At 55.5% G+C, this 27,800-nt stretch overlaps 1 protein-coding gene across 3 annotated transcripts in view; it reads left to right on the plus strand.

Annotated features, from left to right (window-relative positions):
• GTF3C1 (general transcription factor IIIC subunit 1) overlaps positions 1-27,800 on the plus strand; it is a 69,208-nt gene that overhangs the window by 27,369 nt on the left and 14,039 nt on the right. For 2 of the 3 annotated variants that reach the window (XM_032842630.1, XM_032842632.1), the window contains exons 7-28: positions 964-1,131; positions 2,926-3,041; positions 4,097-4,403; positions 4,971-5,188; positions 5,587-5,700; positions 7,352-7,488; positions 8,531-8,684; positions 10,870-10,973; positions 12,147-12,328; positions 13,806-14,078; positions 14,352-14,497; positions 15,279-15,376; positions 15,882-15,978; positions 16,091-16,268; positions 18,897-19,038; positions 19,390-19,525; positions 19,919-20,000; positions 20,157-20,345; positions 22,205-22,362; positions 23,975-24,117; positions 25,850-25,931; positions 26,617-26,729. In XM_032842630.1, the coding sequence (XP_032698521.1) occupies positions 964-1,131; positions 2,926-3,041; positions 4,097-4,403; positions 4,971-5,188; positions 5,587-5,700; positions 7,352-7,488; positions 8,531-8,684; positions 10,870-10,973; positions 12,147-12,328; positions 13,806-14,078; positions 14,352-14,497; positions 15,279-15,376; positions 15,882-15,978; positions 16,091-16,268; positions 18,897-19,038; positions 19,390-19,525; positions 19,919-20,000; positions 20,157-20,345; positions 22,205-22,362; positions 23,975-24,117; positions 25,850-25,931; positions 26,617-26,729 (3,337 nt within the window). The remainder of the gene's footprint in view (positions 1-963; positions 1,132-2,925; positions 3,042-4,096; positions 4,404-4,970; positions 5,189-5,586; positions 5,701-7,351; positions 7,489-8,530; positions 8,685-10,869; positions 10,974-12,146; positions 12,329-13,805; positions 14,079-14,351; positions 14,498-15,278; positions 15,377-15,881; positions 15,979-16,090; positions 16,269-18,896; positions 19,039-19,389; positions 19,526-19,918; positions 20,001-20,156; positions 20,346-22,204; positions 22,363-23,974; positions 24,118-25,849; positions 25,932-26,616; positions 26,730-27,800) is intronic. The other variant, XM_032842633.1, reaches the window with a different exon arrangement.

Raw genomic sequence — 27,800 nt, forward strand, 5'->3', positions numbered from 1 at the left:
CATGGCCACCCTCGAGGGGCCCTTCTGTCCCCGCACTCCTCTGTCCTAGGACCTCCTGGTGCAGGATCATTTCTTCCACAGTGGAGACCTGTGACCCTGCCTGAGTACCTTTGCCCCCGCTGCTTACAAGCTCTAGAGAGCGTGGGCAAGTCATGTCATCCTCTGTACCTCAGTTTCCCTGTCTGTAAAATGCCTCCTGAGACTGTCAGGATCATACGAGTGAGTTCATAACTAGTAAAGTGTTGAGATGTTTTTGCTCTCCCTTGCAACTTCTCTCGGTATAGCCATGGCCTAAGCTGGCTACTTTTCTCGCGTGGTGCTTGTGTGGGTTGGGTGTAGCACACCGTGCGTGTCTGAAGGGCTGCACTGGCCCGCACCCCACCGCTCAGTCCCTCATTGTTTGTGTGGTTCCAGAAAGCTAGCGCACAGTGTTGTGTGGACCTCTTCGGGCTGGCAGCTTTTGCCTCCTTCTGGAGTTTTCTTGGAATAAATTCCCACTCTTGGCATCATTGGTGACAGCCTTCCAGCAGTGCCCTCAGAGGGTTCTAGAATGTATCCACGGTGCTGCTGCAACTTACTGGCAGTGGGTCTCCCCTTTCAGCAATGCTGTTTGTGTGCCAGGTGCCGGTGCTGGGTAGCTGGCGTGGACAGGCAGACTTCCCCGTCGTCACAGAGCTTGTCTCGAGCAGGAGAAGTCCGCTGTTTGCTTAATAGGACTGACACAGCGCTAATTATTCCTCTCATTTGCATTTCCTTGTTTACTAATTACAGGGAACAAAAAACGGTTCTATGGAGGACATGTTCAGGTCTCGTGCCCCAGGACGTGCTATTTTCAATATTCTGAACTTGGTCCTTTCTCTGGGTCTCTGTCTCAGCTGTGCCCCCTACCCCCTACCCCTTGCCCCCCCCACCACCAGCAGTGTTCTGCTCTTTGCTGGAAACCATGCCGTCTTGCCTTCCTAGGGACGGACGTCATGGTGCGCTGCCTCAGGCTGCTAAAGGAATTCAAACGGAAGGTCGAGGACGACCATGACCAGGATGACGATGAGGACGAGGAGGTCATCTCCAAGGGAGTGCCCCCGGTGGACATTGTGTACGAGCGGGACATGCTCACGCAGACCTACGAACTCAGTAGGTCCCTGCACGCGTGCCTGCTGGCGTGTGGGTCCCGCGCACTGCAGACTAGGGCTCGCGAAGGAGAGGGCGTGCGGTTGAGACTGGGCGGTGGCAGGGAGCCCCATGGTTCCCCGGAAGGGTCAGGCTTTGGGTCGGATCTGAATGTGAGTAGTTGCTCTGTAGGATGGCAGCAAGGTCCCGAGCCTCCGTTCCCACATCCGTGCTCTGGGGATGCTCTGCACCCAGCACATGAGTGGGGCTGAGGAGGAGCAGAAATAGGACGTGAGAGCGGGGCCCTCCGTGGAAGGCACGAAGAAGCTGAGCCCTTAATACTACAACACAGACATTCAAGAGCTAGCTTGCGTCTTCTGAGATCTATCTAGACTTATTGCAGGCTCGGAGGCTGGTGAGGAGTGGGGAGAAAAGCATCTCTCCCCACTCCTCGCCCTTCCCCTGGATTCCCTAGAATCCGCTTAAGACACCAGTGACCCAGAGCCGTAGACAGGGTGGCCCCGGGTCCCCGTGGGGAGGAGGACAGGGGAGGAGGCACGGTGGCCACAGAGTGCAAGTTGGCAGCCAGTACAAAGCAATGCTGGGGAATCAGCATAGACATTCTGAGGGGCTTTTTGGCACTTTTTTTAATCAACTATTAATATCCTTCCAAATGGGTTCCTCAGAACATGTTTTGGGAAAAGCTATCCTCAACCTTCCTATGCCAACGTTGAGCAGGTTACTGGTTCGATATGGTGACACATCCTAGTCCCCTCTTTTGATTCTTTTTTTGAAAGCGTAAGTGTGCCCTTGGCTGGGTGGGGGGAAAAGAGGCAGAGGGAAAGGGAGAATCTCAAGCAGGCTCCATACCCTGCGTGGACCCCAACATGGGGCTCGATCTCACGACCCTGAGATCATGACTGGAGCCAAAATCAAGAGTCCGATGCTCAACTGACTGAGCCGCCCAGGCGTCCCTCCCTTTCGTCCTGATGTTTATTTTTGTGCAAGTTCAAGGCTGCATGCCCTCCTTTGTCCAGATGGCTTGTACCTGGCAGCCTCAGGTGCCCGCCGTAGGAGGATATAAAGGGGCAACTATTTCTGAACACAGACCTTTGCCGGCAAGCCTGCCCTGTGGTTCATGTACTTTACTGGGGCGGGGTGGGGGGGGGGGCGCACCTGCCCCCATGCCTGCCAGGCTCCGTCGTGGAGTTCCCAGTCCCAGGGCCACTGAGTAGATTTCTGTGCTCGGAGGCACAGACAGTGACAGCATGTAGCAGGGCAGGAGCTGACAAAGTAGACGGAGCAGATGATAAAGCACAGTCGCGGGCCGCTCGCTTACCGCGGGGCCCCGCAGCACTCTGCCCCCCTCCACCCCCACTGGCGTTACGGGACACTGCTGGCTGTGGTGTTCGGAATGCATCTGAGTCTGCCCAGAAGGCCATGGAAATGGAAAAATTTCTTAATTAAAAACAATTTTTAAAAAAAGAAAGAATCCATTTCACGGATCTGGAAAAGTCCAAGTGAAAGAGTGAGCTCCCTGTTGCCGGGCAAAAGCGAGGTCGCCCGGAGCCAAGTGCACCCATAGCCGGCCACTTGGCATTTATGGCTCTAAGGGGAGGAGGCTGCACTGAAGCATTTTGGAAGGAGGGCTCAGAGGCTCTTGGCAGGGGAGGGAGAGAGGGGACATAGACTTTATTCTGCATGTTGGTTCAGCACTTGGATGAGTCTGTGCTTCCCGAGGTGGCGGGAGCAGACTTGGCCTTGTGTGGGAGGGCGCCCTCGCAGAGCCTGCGGCTCACACATTTTCATTTCCCACAGTTGAGCGCAGAGGCACAAAAGGCATTTCCCAAGCTGAAATCCGAGTGGCTATGAACGTGGGAAAGCTGGAAGCCAGAATGCTGTGTCGTCTTCTTCAGAGGTTCAAGGTTGTCAAGGTAACATGGCGAGTCACGTGCCCGCTTCATTGTGTCTGGTCGCAGGCAGGGTGTGCTAGCCCAGGGCTGTCTCAGCCCGTCTCAGCTGTAGGTGGCTGCCTGCAGGCCACTCCCTGACACTGGTTGGTGTCAGTTTCCCATTTTAAAAACAGAATGAGCCTTCAGCCCTTGAAAGTCAGGAGGAGACTGGCCGCTTACGGGGCATAGCTGTGTGGGGGCTCCCAGGAGGCTGGCTAACCTCTTACAGCCCCTTCAGTCAAAGCAGGTGCTGTCCAGGAGCCCTGGCCCCCACTCAGGCCACCCTCTCTCTTGCCATCTGCCTGGCTCCGGGGGGCAGTTGGTTAGCCGACCATATGCGTCTGCTGGTCCCCTTTAGGAATTCGTGCCCACACTTCAGCCCTTATCATTCCCTCTCTTCTTGCCAATATTTGGACCGTTTTGCTGGAAGGCATGATTACAGTCGAGCTGATGATTGCAGAGCGCGTGACGTGTGCCTCGGCATGAGCTTGGCATATAGAGGATGTTGCTCTTCCTACCGTTAAGGGCCTGGAGGAGCCCCTTTTCCCATGTTCTGGAAGATAAGAATGAGTGTGGGTAGGTGATAGCCTCATTCTCCATCCCCAAGGCAGGGACCACATGGAACTGGTGACCTCCAGTCCATGACAACATTTCTGAACCCTTGAACCCTACATAGCTAACACTCACTGCTCCCAAACCATCTCCTGTGGGCCTAGTCCTGCGCCGGGCACTGGGGAGGTAGGGAGGGCCAAATTAGGACCCTGCCCTCAGGGAGCTCACGGTCCCATAGAGCAGATGCACGTCCAGGATGGAAGTGGGGAAAACCATCTCCAACAGGCCTGTGGAAGCAGCAGCTGAGAGATGCCCAGGCAGGAAGACGGGGAGGGAGCATCTGTGGGGCCAATGCGGGGCCCTGGGCGGTGACAGAGCAGGTGCAGGAAAGATCAGGAAGCAGCCCTTGCAGCCCCTAGCTCACCCACGTGAGTGAGCATTGTCGCTCCCTCCAGATGTGACCGAACACATTTCATCCCTTCCAGGGGTTCATGGAAGATGAAGGGCGTCAGCGGACCACCAAGTACATCTCCTGCGTGTTTGCAGAGGAGAGCGATCTGAGCCGACAGTACAAAAGGGAGAAAGCCCGGAGCCAGCTGCTAACCACTGTGAGCCTGGCCTCGGTGCAGGAGGAGTCACTCGTGCCTGAAGGGGAGGACACCTTCCTCTCCGAGTCCGATAGCGAGGAGGAGGGCAGCAGCAAGAGGAAAGGCAGAGGATCCCAGAGTGACGGGAAGTCCTGCTCGAACGCCAGTCTCGGGGCCCAGCCTCATCACTCTGCCTTGGCGAAGGGTAAGGGGGTGCCCTCGGGGTTGGGGGGAGGGCGGGCAAGGCTGGGGGACACGTGTGCCCTCCATCTGAGCTGCTGGCGATCTTCAGAAAACAGCCCGTTCAGTTTAGCGGACACCCAAGGATCTCCTTGGTGCCGTCCTAACTGGGGGCCCGTTGGTGTCGCGTGATCTCGTAATCCCTAAGTTTGGAGGAGACGATCACATAGTCTGTCTCCTGGCTGCTTGCAAGTCAGTTCTCCTTGGCCAATATTCAGTTTCTCTGTTGTGTTTTCACTAGTAAAGGGATGGGATCCACTCAGCTTCCTCTGTCCCCTTCCTCCAGCCATCTGAGGGCCCCTCAAGTTTTTAGTTCAGTTAGAACTTTCAGAAACACATGCAGGGTGGAGTCTGGCATCCAGCTGAGCAGGGTAGTGGGGCAGCGGGGAGGCATGTACCCGAGTCCTCCAGCCAACCCCATGGAATCCTGGGCTGCGGGGGGCTGGTCCGGCTGCCGAGCGGAAGTGCCCTTCTCTCTGTCCCTCGATGGGGCCGCAGTTCAGTCGTGCTCCCCACCACCCTTTCATTGCAGGCGGCTGGAAAGTCGGAAACCTCCAGCCCCCGAAGAAGCAGCTGCCTTCCTCCCTAGGAGCGGCTGAGGAACAACCCTGCCAGAGCTCTGCGAGCCGGGACAGCCTTCAGGACACCAGCTCCTCCTCAGACCCTGGCGTGTCCTTCAGCTCCCGCAGCATGAAGAACAGCAGCGGCGACATAACTGTGATCGAAGAGGTCAGGCACGAAAACCCAAAGGTGAGTGCTCACGGTGGGGAGCGCCGGGGGCAGGTGGACCTTGGCCTTCCCAGTTCTCAACAACAGCAGAATCAGTAATGATAAGAGCACTGTGCGCCGAGCACTGCGTGTCGGGCAGTCGCCTGGTGCGCATCCACACGCCACCTCTCCACCCGGCCGGAAAGCTGGCACTGTTGTTTACACAGCCTTTTCGTTTCCAACAACTTACTCTTTTTACTTAAATTTATTTTGGAAGGAAAATTTGTTTAGATTAGCAGTTCTTCCCGCTCTCGGCCGGTTTAGCCTCTCAGGGGACATCTGACATGTCCGGACGAGGCATTTTTGCTGGTCACAGCTGGGGGAGCAGGGGCCCCCGGCGTCTGGTAGGTGAGGCCAGGGGCTGCTGCTTAATCTCCTAGAATGTGCGAGGACAGCCCACAGGAGAGACTTACCCAGCCCCAGACGTCAGCAGTGCCGGCGCTGAGAAGCCCTGCCTTAGCTGGAAGGCCAGTATCCCTGGCCGCGAGAGGAAGGTAATTATAAAATAGATAAAGGAAAACCGAAACTGTTCAGTACGTTCTGGCCAGATGCTGTTGGGGGTCGCGGCTTTAAGGACGCAGTAGAATCAAATGCTTTTCATCAGCGTAATTAGAAGGATTAAAAAGGCAGTTGACACAGGAGCGCTGCTCTCGTGATGTGATTCCGCTCACCTTAGGCCGTCCTTTGTCACTTGAACGTGCCTTGGATCCCGCCAGTGGCGCCTCCTGGCTTCAACAGCACAGCGTCAGGACGAGGCAGCCTGCACTGGGCATGGCTGGGATCGCGGTAGCTTTCAAGGCTGTTCTGCTCTTTTGCTGAGGCCTCATGACACTCCGTGAGGTCGATGTTGGGTCTCGGCCAGGACGAGACCCGGGAGGCCCCTGGGGAGTGAGTGACTCGCCTGCTTGATGGATGCAAAGTAGGGACCAGAACCCACGTGTGTGCGGCTCCCCGCTTGCTTCTCCCTTGCTGGCATGGAGGCCTTTGTTCTTGGTACAAGCCTTACAGCAGAAGCGATGGAGCGTCGGGTTGCAAAGTTTTTCTGTGGATTTTTCTAGAAACTTGTAGCCCTTTCCTCATCTTTGGATGGCATAACTTCTCAAGTCCCGGTTGGGACTGTGTTGCACTGAAAAAACCTGCCAGCAGGTGGATGCCAGCAGGTTCTGGAGGGTCTGCCTTGCTCCCCACTCCCCCACCCCCACCGCCACCCCCTTGGCACCTTCTGCTCAGGCTCACATGTCTCCAGTGCACGCACGCTTCCTCCAGGTCCTAGAATTCCTCTGCTTGCCACCTGGCTCAGCTCTTTCTCTGCCTCTTAGAAATCTGCTCCCCAAGTAACAGAAGAACACTGTCCTTCTTTCTGCCATGTGCTGAGAAGAGGGCATGAAGGCCGTATCTGGAGAACTGTTGGCCAAGCATGTCTTCACCTTGCTCTCCAGCAGCTGATCCCCCGCCCTGGCAGTGGCCATGCTGCTCATGCGGCTCCCCTCCAGAATGTTTGCTTTGGTGCAAGAGAGCACAGAGGTCTCTCTCCCGAACCTCTTCTTGAATCTTGAACCCTTTGGAGCTGGTCCCCCTTCAGGAAAGAACCATGCCTCTCCTGAAGCCCCGGCCCTCGGCAGGGAAGTGATCTGGGGCTGGCTGTTCTCATTCTGCAGAAAGCGCCGCTCTGAGTGAGGAGGGTGTCCGGCGCAGGGGGCCCTGGGCCATCGTGGGGTGCTCATTCGTGCCAAGTGATGTGCAGGAAATATGCTGGAGTCAGGATTTCCCCTCCCTTCCTGGGTCACGCAGGGGCTTGAACAAATCTGCCCCAAGGGCACATGGAACGAGTTCATGGAAACTCTTAGAAGACAGGAGCCATGAAGAGAACCGTGGGCATTTTGGCAGGAAGGGGACAGAGCTCTTTTCTTCTCCCCTTGTCTTTCCTTTGGCACACATCCTAACGTACTAGGGGCAACTGCATGAACCCAGCCCACCCCTGCTTCTATCCGATATTCCCAGAGACACATGGTCCTCTTGACTCTTCCTTCCTGAAACGTGGGCATAGAAACTGCCTAAAGAGGCAAAGCACGCCCACGGGGATGGCGTCTGGCCCCCGATGGCACTGAGCCCATTGTGTTCTCACTCTCTCCGTCCCTGTTCTAGGAGAGCGGCGGTTCTCAGAAGACGGGGAAGCATGGCCCGGGCCAAGACAAACCCCACGAAACTTACCGGCTGCTCAAACGCAGGAACCTGATCATAGAAGCCGTCACTAACCTGCGCTTAATCGAGAGCTTGTTCACGTAAGGGGCCGTCCGTCCGTCTGTCTGTGCTCACGGTGTATCTCAGGCCAGCTGGCTGTCACAAGTCATGGAAATGACCGAGCGGCTTCTGAGTCAGAAGATTCCCCTAGCTGCCCTGTGTCGGAGGGAAGGCTTAGCACTTGCTCTGCTGATTCGGAAAGTGCAGACACTGAGGAACGTCAGGGCCCTAGACGGGGGGAGATTGAGGGAGCGAAAAGTGGAAGGTGGGGGGAGGTGCAGGGCCCTTCTCTTTCCTTGGAGAAGAAACTTGGACAACTAATTAACATCAGCTTACTAACTTCTTAGTTCTGCGTGGAGCGTTTGGTCAGATACATTGGGATGTGAAAGCAGAAATAGGGATATAGGTAGAGTGTGTGTGTCTGGGCTGGCTCTGTGCGCTTAGGGCCCCCTGCCCCGTGGGGGTCCTTCTAACCCACCGTCACCACCGCTTCCTGGCCACATCTGGCTTCTGAGGCACCAGCGTCAGAGCCGCTCGATTAGAAGGAGCCTTGCGCTTGGCCAGTGGGCCTCATCCTAATTCTCTAACTGAGGCCTGGGGAGACTGTGTGCAGACAATCTCCCCAGGCCTCAGTTAGAGACAGTGCTGCCCTCGTCCCCACCTCTGTGCCATGAGAGGTTCGGCTGGGCCTTCCTCACGTCCTACTGGCCCTGCCGTTCAGTAATCCATGATCTGGAAATGTCTCTGCAGTCCCTTGGTAAGATCTAGAGTGGGGGCTGCACAAGGAGAGGAATCAGAAAGAGCTGCGGACCCTCCAGTCGGACCTGAGTGTCGACTGCAAGAGCCTGGTGCACCTGTCTGGGAGTTAAATGAGCATGGAGACAGGGTGAAGACAGATCTCCATTATGGCATTCAGGGTCCCCCCCCCCAACCCCCTCAAGTCGTCCTCAGGAATCACAAGGTCCTGTTAGCTCCCCCAGGGAAAGGCTCAGCACAGGAAGCTGCTGTGAGTGCCGGCTTCTCTTGAGCTGCCTTGTGATGAGATTGTTGGAAATACTAATCTCTTCTTGTGTGACACCCCAGGATCCAGAAAATGATCATGGATCAGGAGAAGCAAGAAGGCGTGTCCACCAAGTGCTGTAAGAAGTCCATCGTCCGCCTGGTGCGCAACCTGTCCGAGGAGGGCCTCCTGAGGCTGTACCGTACCACGGTCATCCAGGACGGCATCAAGAAGAAGGTGCAGGCTCCCCCGGCGCCCCCCACGCTGGCCTCCTGCTCTCGGAGGCTTCCTCGTCGGGCTCCTCTTGCCCTCGTCTGATTTCACTTGTTCCATTGCTGCCAGTAACTCAGTTGCACATTGTGCCTCCTCATCTGGGGAGCAGGGGCCTTGCCGGCTTCCTGGGGAGGCTGGAAACGCAAAGGCAGGATAATGTGCTTGGATCTTGGGGCAGCGTGTGTGGGCCCGAGGTCAGGTGTCCGGCGCCCAGGCCCACCCTGAGTGACACATCAGAGTCTGGCAGAGCCTGCTGGCAGAGACTCAGCTACAGGTATCAGGTGGAAGGTGTAGACTAGGGCACCAAGAACGATTTCCACGGAGATGCGAGGAAATATCCCCAAGGAAGTGCCGACGGTCACTCAGGATGCCCTGAGCACCCGTAGATCTTCTATCTTGAGTTTATCCTTTTCTATGAGATTTAAGGTTGGGGGCCATTCCCATAGCAACTGGAGCTCACAGCTCTGCATGTGTCTTAAGGCGTAGAATTTTCAGGGTCAGAGTAATTGGAGAGAGCCCCGCCGGGCCCAGGGACCAGAGGGAAGGTGCTGCAGGGACAGGCACTGGTAATTGCCTGACCCTTTTTCTGTGGCTGCGTTGTAAATCTCTTCCTTAAGAAAGCTGTGCTTTGATGTGGCGTTTCCTTAATAAGCTGGCAAGGTCATTTCTGCTTTTTTACTTTATCTTATTTTTTGATTTGAAGTTTGAGAAACAGAGCTGCGTGAGAAATGACTTACACCGTTTCTGCCCTTCTGGGTTGGCAGCTCTCATCATTTTCCTATCTGCTCTTTCAGTCCCCATGACCTTGCCCTTCTCCTTCCCCCGCCCCCAACCCCTGGCAGCCTGTCACTCCTCCCCCTGGAGCATGCGTGGAGGGGCGTGGTCCTTGTGCTGACCTCTCTCATTGAAGGGCCAAAGCCCCCACCCCTCAGCCGCAGCCCCTCAGATTTGTGAGCAGTTACTTAGGAGGGGGTGGGTGGCCTTCTCGGGATGGTGATGAGGCAAGAGAGTCTCCCCCAGTCCAGGAGTGGCCCGGGGATCCGCTGTGTGTCCAGCTCCTGTCGGCCCTAGTGTCCAGCAGGTGGTGTGGAGGGAGAGGGTGGGGACAGAGCGCCAGGCGTAAGCACCACAGATCCCAAGACCTCAGACACAAGGGCACCGTTGGCCTTCACTCCTGCGTCCTGCCCATTGGGCCGTCAGGGAGCGGGCTGGCTGCTGGGCCGTTGCCTGTGGGAAATGGGAATGCATTGTATTTGCTCAGTGTGTGTAGGCGTTCTGAGGTGTTGCCTAACTGTATCTCACCAGAGCCTCGCAGAATCCCCACAAAGTTGGCAGGGTGCGGGTGAAGGGTCCCCATCCTGGTGGTACTCCCCATTCCCTGCCATCCGCCGCCTCTCCCCTTGAGCCACTGTCAACATGAGGCCTGCTGGCCAGAGCCATCCATCTAGGAAACTTGACCTTGCTCTGTCCTGCCAGCAGCAGAGATGGAAGAAAGGCCTGGCTCTCCGGGGGCTGTGACCGTGACGCCTCCCATCTCTCACCCAGCCACCACCCTCGCACCCCTCTCCTCATCTCCACCAAGCTCTTCCCTTTGTCACCCCAGATAACACGCGTGCAGTGGTCACCACCGGAACTGTTCAGCTTCAGTACCCTGGGAGAGGGAAGAGAACAAAAGAAGCTCTAAATCCTCCGCCAGCTGGTTTAGACGCGGGCCTGGCAGGAGTCCCACGATGGCACTCTCAGCAAGGGGAGATTAATGAAAGCTGCTTACCTTTTCCAGATGGAAGCTCTCAGGACTCGCGGGCGACTATGGGAAATTCTCAGATAGCTGCACTGGGGTAACAGGAGTGGGCCACCAGGTAGCGGCAGAGGCCGGGGGCCGGGACAGCCCAGCCGGGGGACTGCCAGGCAGGCTGCTCTCTTTCCAGGGCAGACGTTCCTCCCCTGAGCCGAGCAGCATGTCTCCCGACGGCGGAGCTCGAGGAATTTTGATGCCAGAAATCATAATGGCCCTTTCATTTTGGTCCCAGACATCTCTTGGAAATGTTAATGAGAACAGGTGGGACCCACCGAGAAGCGAGGTGCAGAGCTAGGACTCTCTCAGCCTTTCCCATGCCCTTCTAGGACACTCTGACCTCTCACTCCACAGGTGGATCTGGTCGTGCACCCGTCCATGGATCAGAATGACCCGCTGGTGAGAAGTGCCATTGAGCAGGTCCGTTTCCGGATCTCCAATTCCAGCACAGCAAACAGGCAAGTGGCGGCCCCCACAGGAATCCATGGGCAAGCTGCCTGGTCTTTGTGTCCCTGCCCATAGCACTTTTGCCCTTTATACTCAGGCAAGACCAGTGTATTCACGGGTTTAGGAGCAATTTCTAGATTTTTTTTTTTTTTTAAGATTTTATTTGAGAGAGAGAAAGAGCACAAGGTTGATAAGCAGAGGAGTGGGGGAGAGGGAGAAGCAGACTCCCCACTGAGCAGGGAGCCTATAGCAAGCCTCGATTCCCAGACTCCTGGATTGTGACCTGAGCCAAAGGCAGACGCTTAACTGACTGAGCCACCCAGGTGCCCCCAGTTTCTGGACTTTTAAGGGGAAAAAAAAGTGGCCTAACGTTCTTCATTCCGCTCTGCCTAATGGTGTTGGCAGAGCACTCTGACTCACGGGCCCTGTGAAGTAGGAAGCTCACTCGGTCTCCTTATCGGTCACAGTGAGCCTACTTGCCTTTCTGAGGCCTTCTCTAATTTTGTTCATAAACTATCTCACGGACTGAGAAAACTCAGGGCCGGAAGAAAATTCTTAGCTGAGCTTAAACTGGATGTGGCCGATGGGCAGGCACAGGGTTCCATGGGGATCGCAGACCTTGGCTTATGTACTCAGAACTGGGTTGCTGATGGATTTCACATCAATTCCTGATATCTAGCACTTCTTCTTTTTTTTTTTTTTTTTTAATATATTTTTTAAAAACATGCAGGGGTGGGGGGTGCGGCAGAGGGAGAAGGAGGGTCTCTAGCAGGCTGCCTGCTGCACAGAGCCTGACACAGGGCTCGATCTCACCACCCTTTGATCATGACCTGAGCCGAAGTTACGAGTCGGATGCTTCGCGGACGGAGCCACTCCCAGGCGCCCACATCTCTGGCATTTCTGAAAGTGTCAGAGGACCCAGCACATTGGCTACCTTTCTTACAAGGTAGCAGCTGGCCAGTAGGTGGGGATGCCCTTGGCAGGTCCCCACAGCCCCTGTCACCCCCAAATGTCCAGTGACCCGATGCATTTTTTTCATTCACATCATCTGCTTGCCTTCAACAGGCAGGGGAGGGTGAAACTCCAGGGTCCAGTGGCTGCGTCTGATTCCCGAGGGCGGACCATGTCCTCCTTCCCAGTCCTCGTTCTCCCAGCATGCTGTTGATCTTGTATTTGAACTGCAGGGTGAAGGTGCCCCAGCCTCCTGCACCTCAAGAGGTTGAAGATGAAAGTCAAGGAAAAGAGGGTCCAAGCGGATCAGGAGACTCTCAGCCGAATGCTTCCTCTAAACCAGAAAGTGGACGGGTGAAGAAAACCGACGAGAAGATGGGCATCACCCAGCTGAAAAATTACAACCCTGTTATAGGTAAACAAGCGGCCCCCCCGTTGGCGTCCGGCACCGCGCCCTGGGTTGTCTGCATGGCGATGTTTGAGTCACTTGCCATGCCACATTCTGGTATGGGGCTGTAGTTGGAAGAAGCAGGTCTCAGTCACTAGCTGGGTCATGGGGGTGCTGGTATCATGGCCGCCACTGGCCTCAGTTTCTCCATCTGCACAGTGGGCATGCTTCTTGCCCTGCATACTTCACAGGGCTGTCAGGAGACTTGGGTAAAACTGTGCTAGGTCGTACCTAACATGAGGAGTTAGTCACAAAGGTGAGTTCCTTCTGCTCAGTGTCCTTGGGCTGGAATGTTCGCTAAGCTACAGAAAATCTGTTTCTCCTGACCTCATACCCCTCCTGGTAGTTATGGTCATTGAGGACTTTGAACATTCGTATGATTTTCCCAGAGTCTGTTCTCTGACGGGGCTGCCTCCTCCCTGGGCCCCCACCAGGCCGCTCCAACATGAACATGTGCGGGGCAAGTGCCGAAGGCCCGGGCGGGGGAGGGGGTGGGGGGCGCTTTGCAGCTTCCCACCTCTCCTGGCCATAAACATGCACGTTGGCAGAGGAGGACAGAGGTGACTCGACAGGGCATAGACTATGTCCTGGATGGGGGCACATGGCCCCGGAGACCTGCAATCCGAGGCAGAAGAGGCCATCTATGTGACCTCCCTCTCCGCACATCCTGTCCCAGCAGGGCAGCCTGCCTTCCGCCTTCCAGGCTTAGGCCCTGAAAGGCTGTCCCGGGCAGGAGCATGTACGGCCAACCAGTGCCTGCACTTGCGCAGACAGAAGATGGTGCATGTGTCCCTCCAGTGGGCATGGGGGTGGAGGAGGGCCTCCTGGCCACTCGTCCTCTCCCCCTGCTCCTGTGGCTCCCTGCTCCCTCACCTGGCTTCTCTCCCCGGGAAAAGCCGGGCAAGACTTCATTTGTATCAACAAACAGGACGCTTTCAAAGAACCTAGAAATGGGGGTATTTTACACAGCCCCATCAAGCCGAGGCAGGTGCCCTGTGTGGAGGTTTAGCAGGCCCTCTCCAGGGCTGTCCCTCTCCGTCACACTCCAGCTTACCTGCTGCGCCCTCCTCCTTCCTTGCTGCACCCATCACTGCGGCCTTCCGGCCCTCCATTGAACGTGCCGGGCACATGCATGTCTCCAGCACCTCGCGCTTGTGCCCGGGAGGGCATATCCCCAGGTACCTGCGTGCCTTCACTCTGCCCCCTTGAGGACCTTGCTTGTCCTCTAGGTGAAATTACGGCCCTCCTCCCCCTTCCTCACTTTGTTTTCTGATACATGCTTCTAAGTATCTTGTTATTTGTGCCCTTTGCCCTGGAAAGTAATTTCGGTGAGAGTAAGGATGTGAGCTGTCTCCCTGGCACGTGGGACATAGCGGCACACGGTGGTTTTGGAGTGAATCGGTAGGAGTTCTCAAACATTGCCCTTCCCGCTCTCTCACCTCAGTTCCAGGACTCGGCCGCTCTCTAGGATTTCTGCCCAAAATGCCTCGCCTGCGGGCAATACACATGTTTCTGTGGTACTTAATCTATGGGCATCCCACCAGCCGCCTGGGGGACAAGCCGGGCCTCGGCAGTACGAGGAGAAGGCAGGACCCAGGCAGGATGGGAGTCCCGCCCTCCTCCAGAAGTGACCTGGGGGCCTCCTCTGATGCCCCACCCAAGGACCGGCAAGATGGAACCATCCTGGAGACCGAAGTGGAGCTCCCCACGGAGAAAGGTGAGGTGCTCCCAAGGCAGGCACACCCAGTGGCGTCCTGAGAGGAGTCCTAGTGCCTCCTCCTCCTGAGCATCTGAACCGGCTGAATCCCCACAGTGCCCTGATCAAAAGAAAGTCGTAACCTAGACCTCCTCAACCCGGGGGGCCTCCAGCCTGACAAGAAGGGTTTTACCCAAGTTTGTGATGAGAGGGAGTCAGGACCTGCTGGGACGATGTCATGTCTCCGCCATGATTGGGACCTTTCCTGTGGCACTGACCCTGATTCTCTCCTAGTATATGTGGATGAAGCCTCGTGGAAACGCTACGTCCCTCCCATCCCAGTCCACAAGGACTTTGGCTTCGGCTGGGCCCTCGTCAGTGACATTCTTCTCTGCCTGCCCCTCTCCATCTTTGTTCAGATTGTGCAAGTCAGTTATAAGGTACTGATGACTCCTGGGGCTGTTGCGGGCGCTAGTCCCTCAACTGTAGGCCAGAAAACCTATGTTCACCCAGTCAAGGGAAAATACTTCGAGACTTGCAGTTCTCTGGTTGCATGGATGGAGGGTGGGAAGAAAAGATAAGATGAGATGGTTGGGTGGATGGATGGATGGGTGCATAGAAGGACAGAAGGAAGGGAGGAAGGAAGGGAGGATAGGTGATGGAGAGAGAGATGGTCGAAAGAATGGATGGATAGATGAACAGATTGGATGCATGGATGAGTGAGTGGATAGAAGGAAGGATGGGTAGATGGATGGATAGATGGGGAGGGAGGATAGACAGTATGGATGGATAGAGATCGATAGATAAATGATTGGATAGGTGTATGGTTGCCTGGTAGGTCAAGGGAAATACTTGAAAGACGTATTCTTAGAGTTAGTGCAGTCAGACAGATTGAAAGACAGACAAGTAATTATGTTGTAACATTAAAGTATGTTTTAGAAATTTGGTAAATACACATTGGGTAGGGTATGTGCTATGGTGAGTGCTGTGAAGTTTGTAAACATGGAGATTCACAGACTTGTACCCCTGGGGGAAAAATATATATATATATATGTTTATAAAAAATAAAATTATAAAAAAAAGAAAGAAATTTGGTAAATACAGCAAAAGGAGAAAATGGGTTCAGAGAGATGAGTGCCCAGAAAGTGGTGCGTATATTGCGTGATTCTCGTCATTGACCCTGGACTTGAGGGTGAGCTGATCCTGAATATGACCTCTTAGGTAGATGACCTTGAGGAGTTTCTGAACGACCCTCTGAAGAAGCACACACTGATCCGCTTCCTGCCCAGGCCCGTCCGGCAGCAGCTCCTGTACAAGAGGTGAGGCTCCTGGGGTAGACGTGGACTGGCCGAGGGCCTGGCAGGCAGCCTGAAGTGATCGTTCACCAGGAAGAGGAAAGGGTTCTGCCTGCCAGGTCGCAAAGTCACGAGGCTCTCCTTCATTCAGTGGTCCTAGGAGCCTTGTGGATAAAGCACAGGGGCAAATGAGGTGCAAGGCTGGTGAGTTTTATTACTGCATTTCAAGGTTAAAAGAACCTACAGTCTGCCGATGAAGACCACAAGTATTGGGGAGGGGTTTCCCTTTTGCCTCCTGCATTTGGGAATCAGTTCCCCTGTAGGATCGAGGCTCCATTGCCCTGGCTGGGTGTTGGGAAGGGGCAGAATCTGGCTGTCCTCGCCAGGCCGGCCCGAGGCCAGTCCTCTAGCACCCATGAGCTGGAAGGGGGTGGCCACGAGCGAGTGGCATCCCTCAGCCGAGACACAGACCCTCTGACTACCGCTGAGCGTGTAGCGATTGGAACCCACCCCTCCCCTCTGTTTTCAGACGTTACATTTTTTCTGTGGTGGAGAACCTTCAGAGGCTGTGCCACATGGGGCTGCTGCAGTTCGGCCCCACGGAAAAGTTTCAGGATAAAGACCAGGTAACGTCTCTTACGCCTGAGTGAATGGCGTTCCTGATGGCTGAGAGGTTTCCGGGCGGCTGACCTGCGGTGGTTCTGAGGTTCTTTCTTCGCCCTGTCCACGTGTCTCTAGGTCTTCATTTTCTTGAAGAAGAACGCGGTCATCGTTGACACCACCATCTGTGACCCGCATTACAACCTGGCCCACAGCAGCCGGCCCTTCGAAAGGCGTCTGTACGTTCTGAACTCCATGCAGGACGTGGAGAACTACTGGTTCGATCTGCAGTGTGTCTGTCTCAACACCCCATTAGGTACTGTGGCTCTGGGTGGGACCCCGCCGCTCCCCCTGCTTCCTGGGTCATCTCCGGGGTTCCTGGTGAGAGGACCCTAGAAGCGGCTGCTGCTTTTCATACCACTCCCCGGACACCTAGAATATCCTTGAGGCTGCCTTAGAAAGGAGGGTGGTGGGCTCTGAATGGGGGACTCCCAGACCCCCACACACGTTTCACCCAGATCACTCTGCTTGGCCCTTATTCACTTGTGCATTTAGTAGGAATTTGTCGAGCACCTTGTGTCTGACATCTCCTGGGCCTGCCCCATCACAGCCGTCCCCGCCCCAGCCAGCCGAGCCCAGAGCTGGGGACGAGCCCCGCAGGCACGGGCACAGCAAGTGTTTTGTGGGAGAGACAGGAGAGGCCGGCGTGGCTGGGGGAAGAGTGGAGTCTGCAGTTGGAGGAGCGGTGGGGGCGAGTCAGACGCTGGGGGTCTTGCAGGACTTGGCGCCAGCTTTGTCCTAAGAGCAGGGAGAAGTCCGCCCTGCCTGCTGGGTGGGGAACGGACTGAGGGCCCGAGAGCAGAAGCAGAGCCATGACTCTTCTCTAAGAGAGAGCCGTCTGCTGGTGACCGTGAAGGAGGGGGGCACTTGGGAGGTGTTTTGTAGGGTGTTTTGCTTTTTGTTTGTTCGGGGTTTTTTGTTTTTTATTTTGTTGTTTTTTGGTTTATTTGGCGAGGGAGATATTTTGGAGTTGAAGAAATGAGCAAATCAGGTGGTCGGTTGAGTTGGGTTTGGGGATAAGGCCTTAGCTTGCGTCTTCTTCCTGTCCTTGGAATATCCCCTGACCTGTGTCCACCTGGCAGCGGCCACGCCTACATCGAGCATTGACTCTTTTGAGAAAGCCTTTCCAGCACCTTATGCTGTCTTCTGATTTCCTTCTCAGGATTCCTTGGGCCCAGGAAATTGGACTTCCCTCCCCTGGTGTCCCAAAGTGCCTGGTACACAGTCGACGTCCCATAAATGTTGATTGACTAGATGGAGGGTGTGTGAAGGCAATAGATCCTTGCTTTGCCCTCTGAGCCAGATTCCATCTGGTCTCTTCTCGCCCCTTCTGCAAGGAGGAGGAATGGCACATCCAGTCTGCCCCTGGGAGAGGAGCCCTCTTCCCTTCCTCCTGTCAGTGCCAAAAGATCAGTCCTGAACGTCACTTTGTGCAAAGCAGGAGCCCCACATTTATTTGGTAGAATTACTTAGTGCTGGCAGGGTAATGAGCCCTTGTACTTAGAACCTTTAATGTGATGGGTCTGGACAGATTTTTAGACCTGTGTGTTTCATAGAAGCCGCTGGCATTCAGTGAGCTAGGCTTTTACCATTTCAGATTTTTAGAGTGCCCTAATTCTCCTGCATTTTATACCCAGATAAAAATTTGTGGACCAGTATGTTATTTGCACCAGAGTTGTTGAGGCTTGACAATTGGTGAATTTCCATCCCTTTTAGCGTTCATGAGCAGAAATGGGGGAGGCTGAGACTCTATTCATCAGGCATCATGGTCCTTTCATTCAACAAACATTCAAGGAGTTTCTGCCCCGAGGACTGAGGGAAAAGCACCGTATAACAGGCCGTGAGCATCCTTTCGAGCAGGAGGCTTGCTGAGCATGGGCGTGTGCCAGAAGCACCCGGGGAGCCCGTTAAAGGGCGGGTTCCTGGCCCTGTGTGGTGTGGGGATGACCTCCCTCTGCCTTCGGACACAGCAGCTAGGTGACACACAGGAGAAGCATGGCCTCAGGTCCTCCCAGGCTCAACTGGCCATTCAAATGCATGACCTTGGGCCCTCTTGGAAGCCCTCTGTGAGCTTTGCCTCTCTCCATTTCTAAGCTGGGAACAGCGGCCCCACCCCCTTACGGGCTGAAGCCCAGCTGGAACATGGGGTCTTATGTAGACACCGGCTGAGAGCTGTGGGGTAAGGGCTCTTTTCTGCGCCTTTGCCCCCAGCCAGTCCCCACCCAGGTCTGCCGTCAAGGGTGTTAGAAGACGGTCGCTGGTACCCTGTGAATCACCGTAGCCTGCCTTTGCCTGACTCCAGCAGCAGTCGAGTATAGTTTAGAAATTCTTGCAAGAAAGGCAGTGTTCTTTATTGTGGATTCACAGCATGTGATTTCTCAGCTATGTTAATGCACCTCTTGGGCGTGCAGGAAACATCTGGCTGCCCCCCCACCCCGGTCCCTCACTGGGCCCAGGGAAACTGACCCCCGCACTGAGCTCTTGGTCCCACTCCCTGCTGATACTGACCCTGCAGCCACTGCCACGTGCGTCAGTGTTCCTTCCCGCTCCCTCTGTGCGGGTGCCCGGGAGCTCCACAGGCTTCCCCGGAGGAAGGAAGCCTCGGGGCTCCTCTGCTCCTGATTTCCCACCCCGGTCGGGTTCTTCTGTTGCCAGCTTACCTTCCCTGCTTAGCGGAGGTCAGCCAGAGTATAGCTCCTTCCCTCGGGGTCACCCTCTGATATCGATGAGAACGCATTCCTACGAAGAGGGTGTTTTGCCAGTTTCAGAGCCCGTCCTCTGGTCGGGGAGCGGGGTCTCTGTCTCAGCCGCAGCCACGCGCCATGGCCGTGCAGAGCTGCCACCGCACGGTGGCATCAGGGATGCCTGTGTCTTGTTTCCCAAGGTGTGGTGCGCTACCCGCGTGTCAGGAAGAACAGCGCGCAGGACCAGGGCCTGGATGAGGAGGGCAGTCTGCAGAAGGAGCAGGAGAGTGCCATTGACAAGCACAACCTGGAGCGCAAATGCGCCATGATGGAGTACACCACGTGCGTCCCTGCCCCACACACAAGTGTGTCCACGCACCGCCCCCAAGTGCGGGGACACGGCGCCTCACACCCCAGGGGCTCCCGCCCCTCCGAGTCTGGCTCCGCATGGCAGCCCGGGACTGTCCCAGGCTCTGGGATTGCGGGACAGATTAGGGGCCGTGGGCCATATTGTTCCAAAAAATCAGTTACCAAAATGTGGAAATTGGGACTTTTACCTATCTGGCGGATTGACAAGTGCTTTGCTTCTCTTGGGTATTACTGGTAAAAGAAAACATACCCTCGCCCGTGTCTTGGGTTCCCTTTTCGGTTCCCAAGAGGGGCTCTCTTTCTGCTTCTTTTCCCGCCCCTCAGGGGAAGCCGTGAAGTTGTGGATGAAGGCTTGATCCCCGGGGACGGGCTGGGAGCTGCCGGGCTCGATTCCAGTTTCTATGGGCACCTAAAGCGCAACTGGATCTGGACCAGCTACATCATTAGCAAGGCCAGGAAGGTGGGTCCCGGCGGGCGGCGGGCACCCCTCTCCCCACCAGGAGCTGCCAGAACTACCCATCCCTCTTGATCTCACCCAACTTGGCTCACCGCTTCTGAACTGGTAGAACAGCAGTTGACCAGAGGCCTAAATACTTATTTCCACATGTATGGTAGGTGTATCGATCTGGCCCAGCCTTGGTCTTCTCCGTGAATTCTAACCGATTCTGTGACGTGAGACAGAGGTCAGACGTGAGGGAGGGCCCAGAAGCAGCCCAGCTCCTAGAGCAGCCTGTCCCCCAACCCCCAGCCCGGCCTTGGCAGAAACCTGATCAGCTCTGAGCATCTGATGCTCTGGACCCCTGGGGATTCGGGGAAGCCCCTGCTTCATTCCAGGGCTGCACTTGCCTTTTAGGAGAACACTGCTTCTGAAAACGGGCTCATGGTGAGACTCCAGACGTTTCTGTCCAAGCGCCCGTTGCCACTCAGTGCCGGAGGTACGTGTGCGGGACGCGTTCACCCCAGAAACAGACGCGGGGCCGGCACGGGCCACGTGACTACCTCGGGCCACAGGCCACCATGGCAGGCTCTGCTGGGTCTCTGGCCCCTGCGGGACTCGTCCTTAGACGCCCACCTCTCGCGCTTGTTTCTAGGCACCGGCAGGTTGAACATCTGGGGGGAAGCCAGAGTGGGAGCCGGGCTCTGCGCTGACCGGGAAGAGCAGTTCGAGATGGACCGAGAGCCCACGCTGGACAGGAACCGGAGAGTGAGGGGCGGACGGAGTCAGAAGCGCAAGCGGCTGAAGAGGGACCCTGGAAAGAAGATCAAGAGAAAGAGAAAAGGTTTTGTGATACTCGTTTGCGTCTGCTGGGCCTTGTCTTTGTATCCCTGGCCCGGAGACAGGCAGTCATGGCTCTGCGGCCACTGTGACCTCTGCCCGCAGACTCAGGGTTCTGTTTTCCCCGCCATCTGGGGGCCTCGTGCTGCGTGGTTGCCCATCTGTCCCCCGCGTCGAGCTGGCAGACAGATCCGCGAGCTCCTCATGTGCTTTCTCTGTCTTCTCCCTTGGAAACCCCGCTCACTTCAGTTTTCCAACTCCATCTCACCTGAGGAAACTGGAAAGTCTTTGGCAGAAATCCTCATCACAGCGCTATCCCGTCATTCCCTGTGTTTGGTCTTTAATGTCTGCATGACGTTAATCAGGCCAAAGTCATGTTATGTTTGCAAATTAGAGGGAAGGCTGGAGTCGGTCAGGCCTGCAGAATCTCTTCGAATCTCAGGAAGCCCTGAGGTGTTTCTGATGCCGCCATTTTGGAATCTTCACCTGGGCAAGTCTTTGTAGCAAAGGATGGCAGGAGGACAGTGAGGAGACCGGCATGTTTCTTCGACCACCTTTCCACCCTCTAAGTAGTCTTTGTGTCGTACCAACAATCTCATAGCTATAGCGCTTTCAGACAAGAACAGGGTGTTTAAACGGGAACCTGGTTTGGGTGGTTTCTTTGGCTGATGTTTATACCAATAGCCTTGTGTCCATTGGAAAGGACCCCTCAGCTCAGCCTGTCCAGATACGCATGAGATCAGTTTGGCTCACAGAGACCTGAATTCATCACAAGGCAAAATACAGTGGTGGTGTCCCTTGGAATCCCAAATGTTCATACCCTACTTTTCTTTTGCCTTAATTTGGAAAAACTTCCCAAGCAAATAGTCTCTTGGAATGGGCAGTAGCATATGGTGTTTACCTCGTGAAACTGCCTTCAGTATCTCCCCGAGGGGAGGAGATGTTGAAAAAACCTAGTGGCTACGAGTTCATGGTTCAGATCCCATGTCTGCTACCGACTGGGCTGTGTGACTTCGGGCAAATCACTGTATCTCACTGTGTTTCAGATTCCTCGGCTACAAAATGGGGATGACACCTGCCTCCTTTTAGGGCTGGTGCAAAGTAGTATCTTTTTTTAAAGATTCTATTACTCATTGTAGAGAGAGAGAGAGAGCGAGAGAGTGTGTTTGAGGGCAGCGGGGGAAGGAGTAGAAGGAGAGGAAAGGGAGAGAATCCCAAGCAGAGTCCATGCTAAACATAGAGCCCGATGAGGGGCTTGATCCCACAACCCCGAGATCCTGACTTGATCCCAGACCAAGAGTCAGACGCTCAACCGACTGCGCCACCCAGGCGCTCTGCAAAGTAGTATTTTTAATTAGGAGTTATCATATGTAAAAAGCTTAAAGCGGTGCCTGGCACACTACAGTAAATATTCCAAAACGTTGGCGCCTGGCACCGCCCTGGTGTTTTATACCCAGTCTGGTTCAGGCCGCAAGGCAACCCTGTGGGCTGTGCCTTGTTGCCACGGTGCCCCAGGGTTCATGCAACAACATCGGAGAATGGTGGGGGCCCGGAGCGAGCCCTGGATGCCCTCAGAGCGCCTAGCCCCACAGCGGGAAGAGTTGGAGATTGGCAGGCTGCATTGGACAGGCCTCCCGCCTGTCCCCATGAAACTTGACCAAAGGGGTAAAAAGAAAAAAATTTAAAAGATAAAAATAAAAGTATGTATGTATCTCCAGGCCCGAGTCTCATGCGGTTAGTTTATCTGGCTCCCGATGCCCTTGATCAGATCTCCCCAGCCGAGTAGGGGCCCTTCCCCTCTCCAGGGGGCAGCTCCAGACCAGTTGATAGAGGCTCTCTCTTTTCTCCCCCTGGTACTCTCAGAAGAGTCCCCGCAGGAGAAAAGCCGCAGCCTGCGCTACCACGACGAGGCCGACCAGAGCGCGCTGCAGAGGATGACCCGGCTGCGGGTCACCTGGTCCATGCAGGAGGACGGGCTGCTTGTGCTCTGCCGCATCGCCAGCAACATCCTCAACACCAAGGTACTCAGCCCCCGGGGGCCCCGCGCCTTCCTGGCCTGCACCCACTGCATGGCGTTCCCCGCCACGGGGAGCCCCCTTCCCCCTGTGGCCCGCAGGGCACTCCTCTCTGCTGTTAGGCCTGGCCACCAGGAAGAACATTGCCCAGAATCCTACAAACGAATACCGAATACTCCCATTTGCGCACATTTCTTTCCAGCCTCGGGCCAGCACACCCAGATCAGGCTAACCCAGCCCAGAGTTGGTCTCTCTGTCTTTACCGGGAGTCTGGCACTTCCTGCTCCCCTTCTCCCACTCTCATCTGCCTGGAAAACTCCCCTCTTTGTCTCTCCTAACTGCTTATCATCTCTGGAAAGGCTTCGGTGGTCCTGCCAGTTGGAAGTAATTATCACATCTCGCTGCGCCCCATGGACATGGACTTTTCGGGCTGCTGCCTTTGCTTCTGGCCCTTCTTGGCCCATTGGCACGGCTGCTTTTCACAAGACAGAGAGGCTTGTCATTTGCTTTCATGGCTGCGGTCCCCTGCATGCTGCCAACTGCATGGGGACTGCTTGGTCACCGGATACTGAATCAGTGTGGAGTGGTGATGGTAACCTCGGCCTGGCTCCACCCCTTCCGTGCCACTGTCCACACTCATGGGTCCTCCTGGCCCGTGTCCCCGAGCCCCAGCAGCTGGGGAGGAACTCACTTCCTGGCTACCATGCGCCCTCTCTCCTCCAATGTCACTACCTCCAAGAAGGCCCTGTAGCCCGAGCCAGCATCACCTTCTCACCCTCCTCCCCAGAGCGACCTCACTGTCCTAGGCTGTCTGTTCCCGCCACTTGGCGCCGTTGGGATCTTCTGAGTTTGTAGCAAGCCCTAGGGAGCATCGAGATAGCAAATGTCCAATCGCGCGTGGTTCGCCGAAGCCACTGGAGACCAAGTTCTGCCATCGCCTAGTACAGGGCCCCTTCTAGGTCGTAACGCCGCCAGGTGGCCTGGGTAGGGCGGCTCCCTCCAAGCCCAGTGTGTGCACCCTGTCCTCAAGCACGCTGGCCGAGAGGAGCAGCCCCGGGTGCCCTCTGCCTGCAGGCTCACTGGATCCCTTTCCTTGACCGCTTTTCCCAGATGCGCTCCCCCCCATTCCTTCCTAAATTCCAGCCCAGTCCCTTCTCCTGGGAACAAGCTAAAGATGTGTCACTGTCCCTCCTACCTGTTCCTTCCCTCTGCAATGGCTTTTCATCGCAACACTGACAGGATGGAAGCCCCCTCCGTGCAGCTGGAGGGGCCAGCAGAGCCCGTACGGCTCAGGATCGGCAGACCCTCCTCTCACCTGCTTACATTGTAACAGGTTCTTGGGCCACCTCCTTCCTTCAGCAAGCCCCCTTCCCTGTCCGGGCTCCGCACCCAGCGCTCTCTGAGCCCCTGCTACTTCCCAGAAGACATCCTCTCCCCCTGGGCTTGGCGGGTTTGGCCTACTCTTCGCTAGCAGCTCACTGGTGTGGGGCAGAGGCGGCGGTCTGTAGAGGCGATAGTCTGGAATGAGAAGCCACAGAACGTACCCTCCCCCCCCTTTCCGTTCAGGCCGCAGGCACTGAGGGGTCTGACTCTCCGTCCCGGCTTGTGTTTGCTGCAGGTGAAGGGCCCGTTTGTCCCCTGGCAGGTTGTGCGGGACATCCTGCACGCCACCTTCGAAGAGTCTCTGGATAAAACCTCTCACTCGGTCGGACGGAGAGCTCGCTACATAGTCAAGAACCCACAGGCCTACCTGAACTATAAGTAAGCCTCGTTTGGACTTTCAGAACTTCGGGCCAGGGTTCCTCCCGTGCTTCTAGTTCTTTAGTCTTCTCTCCTCCCTTTTGCTTAAGAGTCCACTCTGAAATCCAGAGCGCGGCCACCTGTCCGCTTGCTCAGCCGTAGCCTATCCCAGGGTTCGGGTCTGTGACTTTTTTCAAGGGCAGGGCCTGCTTCCAGGCCCTTCCACGTATCCGGTGTCATGTGGACTTGGGGCCAGCCTTGGGAAGTAGGTGCCGTTCTCCTTTGCTATCTGGGAAGAAATGGGCCATCCCAGCTAGGTGGCTTACTGACTATCCCCTCAGCAGTGGGCGGTGAGGGCAGAGGCCTCTGCGCCCACCTCATTCTCACCCGGCCAGGGCACAGCGCCATTGCCCGCCCTGTCAAACTCCTGACAGCCCCCTCCGCAGGCACGGGCGTGAGACCGTCCATGCGGAGGGGACACAGGGCGGTGTTGGGAAGGACCACTTCCACCAACTGTTTTTTCCTGCCTTTTGTCAGTGGGAGAGCTTGGCTCTGTCTCAGGCTGCGGGCAGTCAGCAGAGTAGTAGAGAGGAACAGCCCAGCCCCAGATTGTGGAGAAAACTTCCCCTGGCCGGCTTTCTCAGCCTCAACAGTGTTGACCTTTGGGGCCAGATAGCTTCGGAGCGGAGCTGTCCTATGCACTGTAGGCTGTTTAGTGGCTTTTCTGGCCTCTGCCAGCTACATGTTGCCAGTGCCCAACGCCCAGCCGTGGCAGCCAGACGTGTCTCCAGGGGTCTGCAGAGGCCAGTGGGTGAGACAGCAGGGGCCTTCCGGTGGGGAGCCGCTGGCCCCCGTTCTAGAGTCTTAGACTCTTCTATCTAAAAGGGCTCTGGTCACCTGCTCCACGCGCCTCTTCTTTTCAGAGTGGAAACAGACCCAGAGAGAGGATCCGGGTTGGCCAGGGTGACAGGGCCTTGGCAGTGCAGTGAGTTCTGGAACTTGGGCTTCCTGGCCTTCTTCCTTGTGTCCTGCAGCAGCAGCCGGGGGATGGGAGCACGAGGGGCTGTGGCCTGGCGCAGGGCGTGTGTCCACTTGGAGGTGGCTCCGTCACCTGCGAGCAGGCTGATACTACCAGTCATGGCCACCCTGGCCCACTTGGCCCAGCCCTCAGCGGATGTGTGACCTTGGGGAGCTATGCCTCCCCAAGCTCTAGAATGGGATGATGGGCTCTGTCTTGCAAGCTCTTTGTGAAGTGAAAGTCTCCAGCTCCTCAGAACCCTGCCAACACCTGTTGCCTTTCCCTGCATTCGTTTTTGGGCAAGTCAGGCTCTCTTGTCACAGAGAGATGAAGATGTCTGTGGACATTGAGGGCTTTGACGAATAGTGAACACCGGGGCCTGGCTGGTAGTTAAAACTCACAGTACACTGTCACACAGGGCATCTTGTTTGATCCTGGCTGGTTGCCTGTGAGGGCAGGCAGGCGAGAGTCGCTGTTCTCAGTTTACATGTGGCAGATGGAAGCTCAGAGAAGGCAGAGGTGTGAAGCGTGAGCAGCAGCAGGCCTGACTTGAGTCAGAGTTGGCTGAGCCCAGATCCTTCCTTGTTAAGAGCTGTGATCAGCCAGCAGGTATATAAGTAAATCATACCTTGTGGTCAGCCAAAGCCAGATGTGTTAGAACAGGAGTCTTCCCCATGGTTCTGAAGACAGACTCATTACAACACCAGACCTCACGGTCATCCTCTCTTCCTGCAGGGTTTGCCTCGCTGAGGTGTACCAGGATAAGGCACTTGTGGGAGATTTCATGAATCGGAAAGGTGACTATGAAGACCCAAAGGTAGGCCCTGTGTGGTCACTGGGCCCATCCCACCCTGAAGGCAGGGGGGTGTAGGTTCTTGTCTGGTCGTCTGGGTCCCACAGCCCCGCTGCCGGCCTTACAGATATGGACATTGTCCCTGCACGTCTGGGAAATCAGCTCAGTTCTTGGGCTTTGGCCCTCATCTGATGGGGCTGTAGCATCTGTTCTTAGAAACCGTTAGAATTTGACACACCGCTTTGCAATTCTGTGGGGCCTTGGGCCTATTTCGTTAAGAGAATAAGGCAGCTCTTCAGAAATTCCAAACGCCTGGACGCCCCAGAAAGCTGGAAAATAGGATAGGACATGAGTGTTTCTGAGTTCTCTGGGTGGACACGTGCAGGGATGGGAGGCTGCAAGGACAGTGGGGGGCCCACAGGGGTCTTCCTGTCTGGGGCTTAGGAGGGAGGAGTGGTGGCTGGTGGGGCAGGAGTGAGGGCCAGCAGCGTTCTCCTTGCCCCAAATCCCTGGGGAGAGGGGTGTCTGTCACCTTCCCAGGTAGGCACTCTAGGCTGGGGAGATAGGGAGGCCGAGGAGGCCACATTCCTCAGTCCATGTTTCCGGGAGGTTGCTGCTGTGGGAGTTTGTTACAAGGTTTTCTTGATGGGCCAGTGAAACCTCCCTTCGGGGAGAGAGAGCTTGACATCTCATTCTCTCACATTGAAAGGTTTGTGCCAGTGAGTTTAAAGAATTTGTGGAGAAGCTCAAAGAGAAGTTCAGTTCGTCTCTCAAGAATCCTAACCTTGAAATCCCAGACACGCTCCAGGAGCTGTTTGCCAGGTGAGGTTCTTTCGGGAGGTTTCTGTGTGATCCTTGTGGGGCAGGCGGAAACGTCATCGGCCTCAGGCATCTCCCCTGGTCAAAGATTCCATGGCCTTACAGGTAACCCTGCCATGTTCTTGACTCTGAACCACCTCACCTCCTCTCATAGGCGATTTACAAATGGGCACGCCCCTGCCAACCCTACCACTCCGTCGGGCACCCCCTCCCTACTCCAGTGGGGAGGCCTTGCTGCCTTGCCCTGTCTCCCGTGGAGACCTAATCCCAGGCCTCCACAAGCCTTTGGTGTGCTTTTGCTGGGATTGCTCCTTTGACATACAAAGAAGCTCCCAAGCTAGAAGTAGCTCACCCAAGGCCACGGTGCTTATAAGCCACAGGGCCAAGATCTGAACTTCGGTGGTGGGTCTGACTCCAGCGTCCCAGCTCTTTCCAGCTTGGCCACTGAGCACCTGCAGAGAACATATTTGGCTTTGAGCACAGAAGCCGTGAAATGTGGAAATCTTGAGTTTTGTGAACCAGGCCTGTTTCCACGGCTTAATCCAATTGTGAAGCCCTTCTTACCACAGTAAGAGACAGTCCCTCTGGCCACTGGATTTTTCATGAATCTCTTTCTGTAGAGGTGTCGGTCATCGATCTGTTCCTGTTTGGGAACCGTATGATACGGTTGCAATCAGCTCCCTGAATTGCAGTTGGAGAACTCGTTCTTTGATTCAACCAACAAATAATTCATGTCATGCCCGCTCATGCCAGGCCTAGGGAGCAATTTGTGGTCCTTTGCAGAGTTGACACCTGATACTGTTTTTTGTGTTTTGTGTTTGTTTTTGCAGCAAGCTCTTCCCCAGAACTCCAAATGGCATGGTTTATATTCAATTTTAAAAGCGCTTCAGATGACCCGCTTTACCTGTTTGTAATTTATAACCTCACATATTTTTAGTGAATTTATGGGGATAACTTTTAGTTATAGAAAAATACAGTTAAAATAGAGACTATTTTTAAGGAGAGTTCATGAGCTGTCTGGTTGAAGATGTCTCATCCGGTTGTAACAGTTTCTTAAAAGTTTTTTTTTCGTTT

Source organism: Lontra canadensis, unplaced genomic scaffold (genome assembly GCF_010015895.1).
Source record: "Lontra canadensis isolate GAN:19392208 unplaced genomic scaffold, GSC_riverotter_1.0 scaffold132, whole genome shotgun sequence".
Classification (NCBI taxonomy): Eukaryota; Metazoa; Chordata; class Mammalia; order Carnivora; family Mustelidae; genus Lontra; species Lontra canadensis.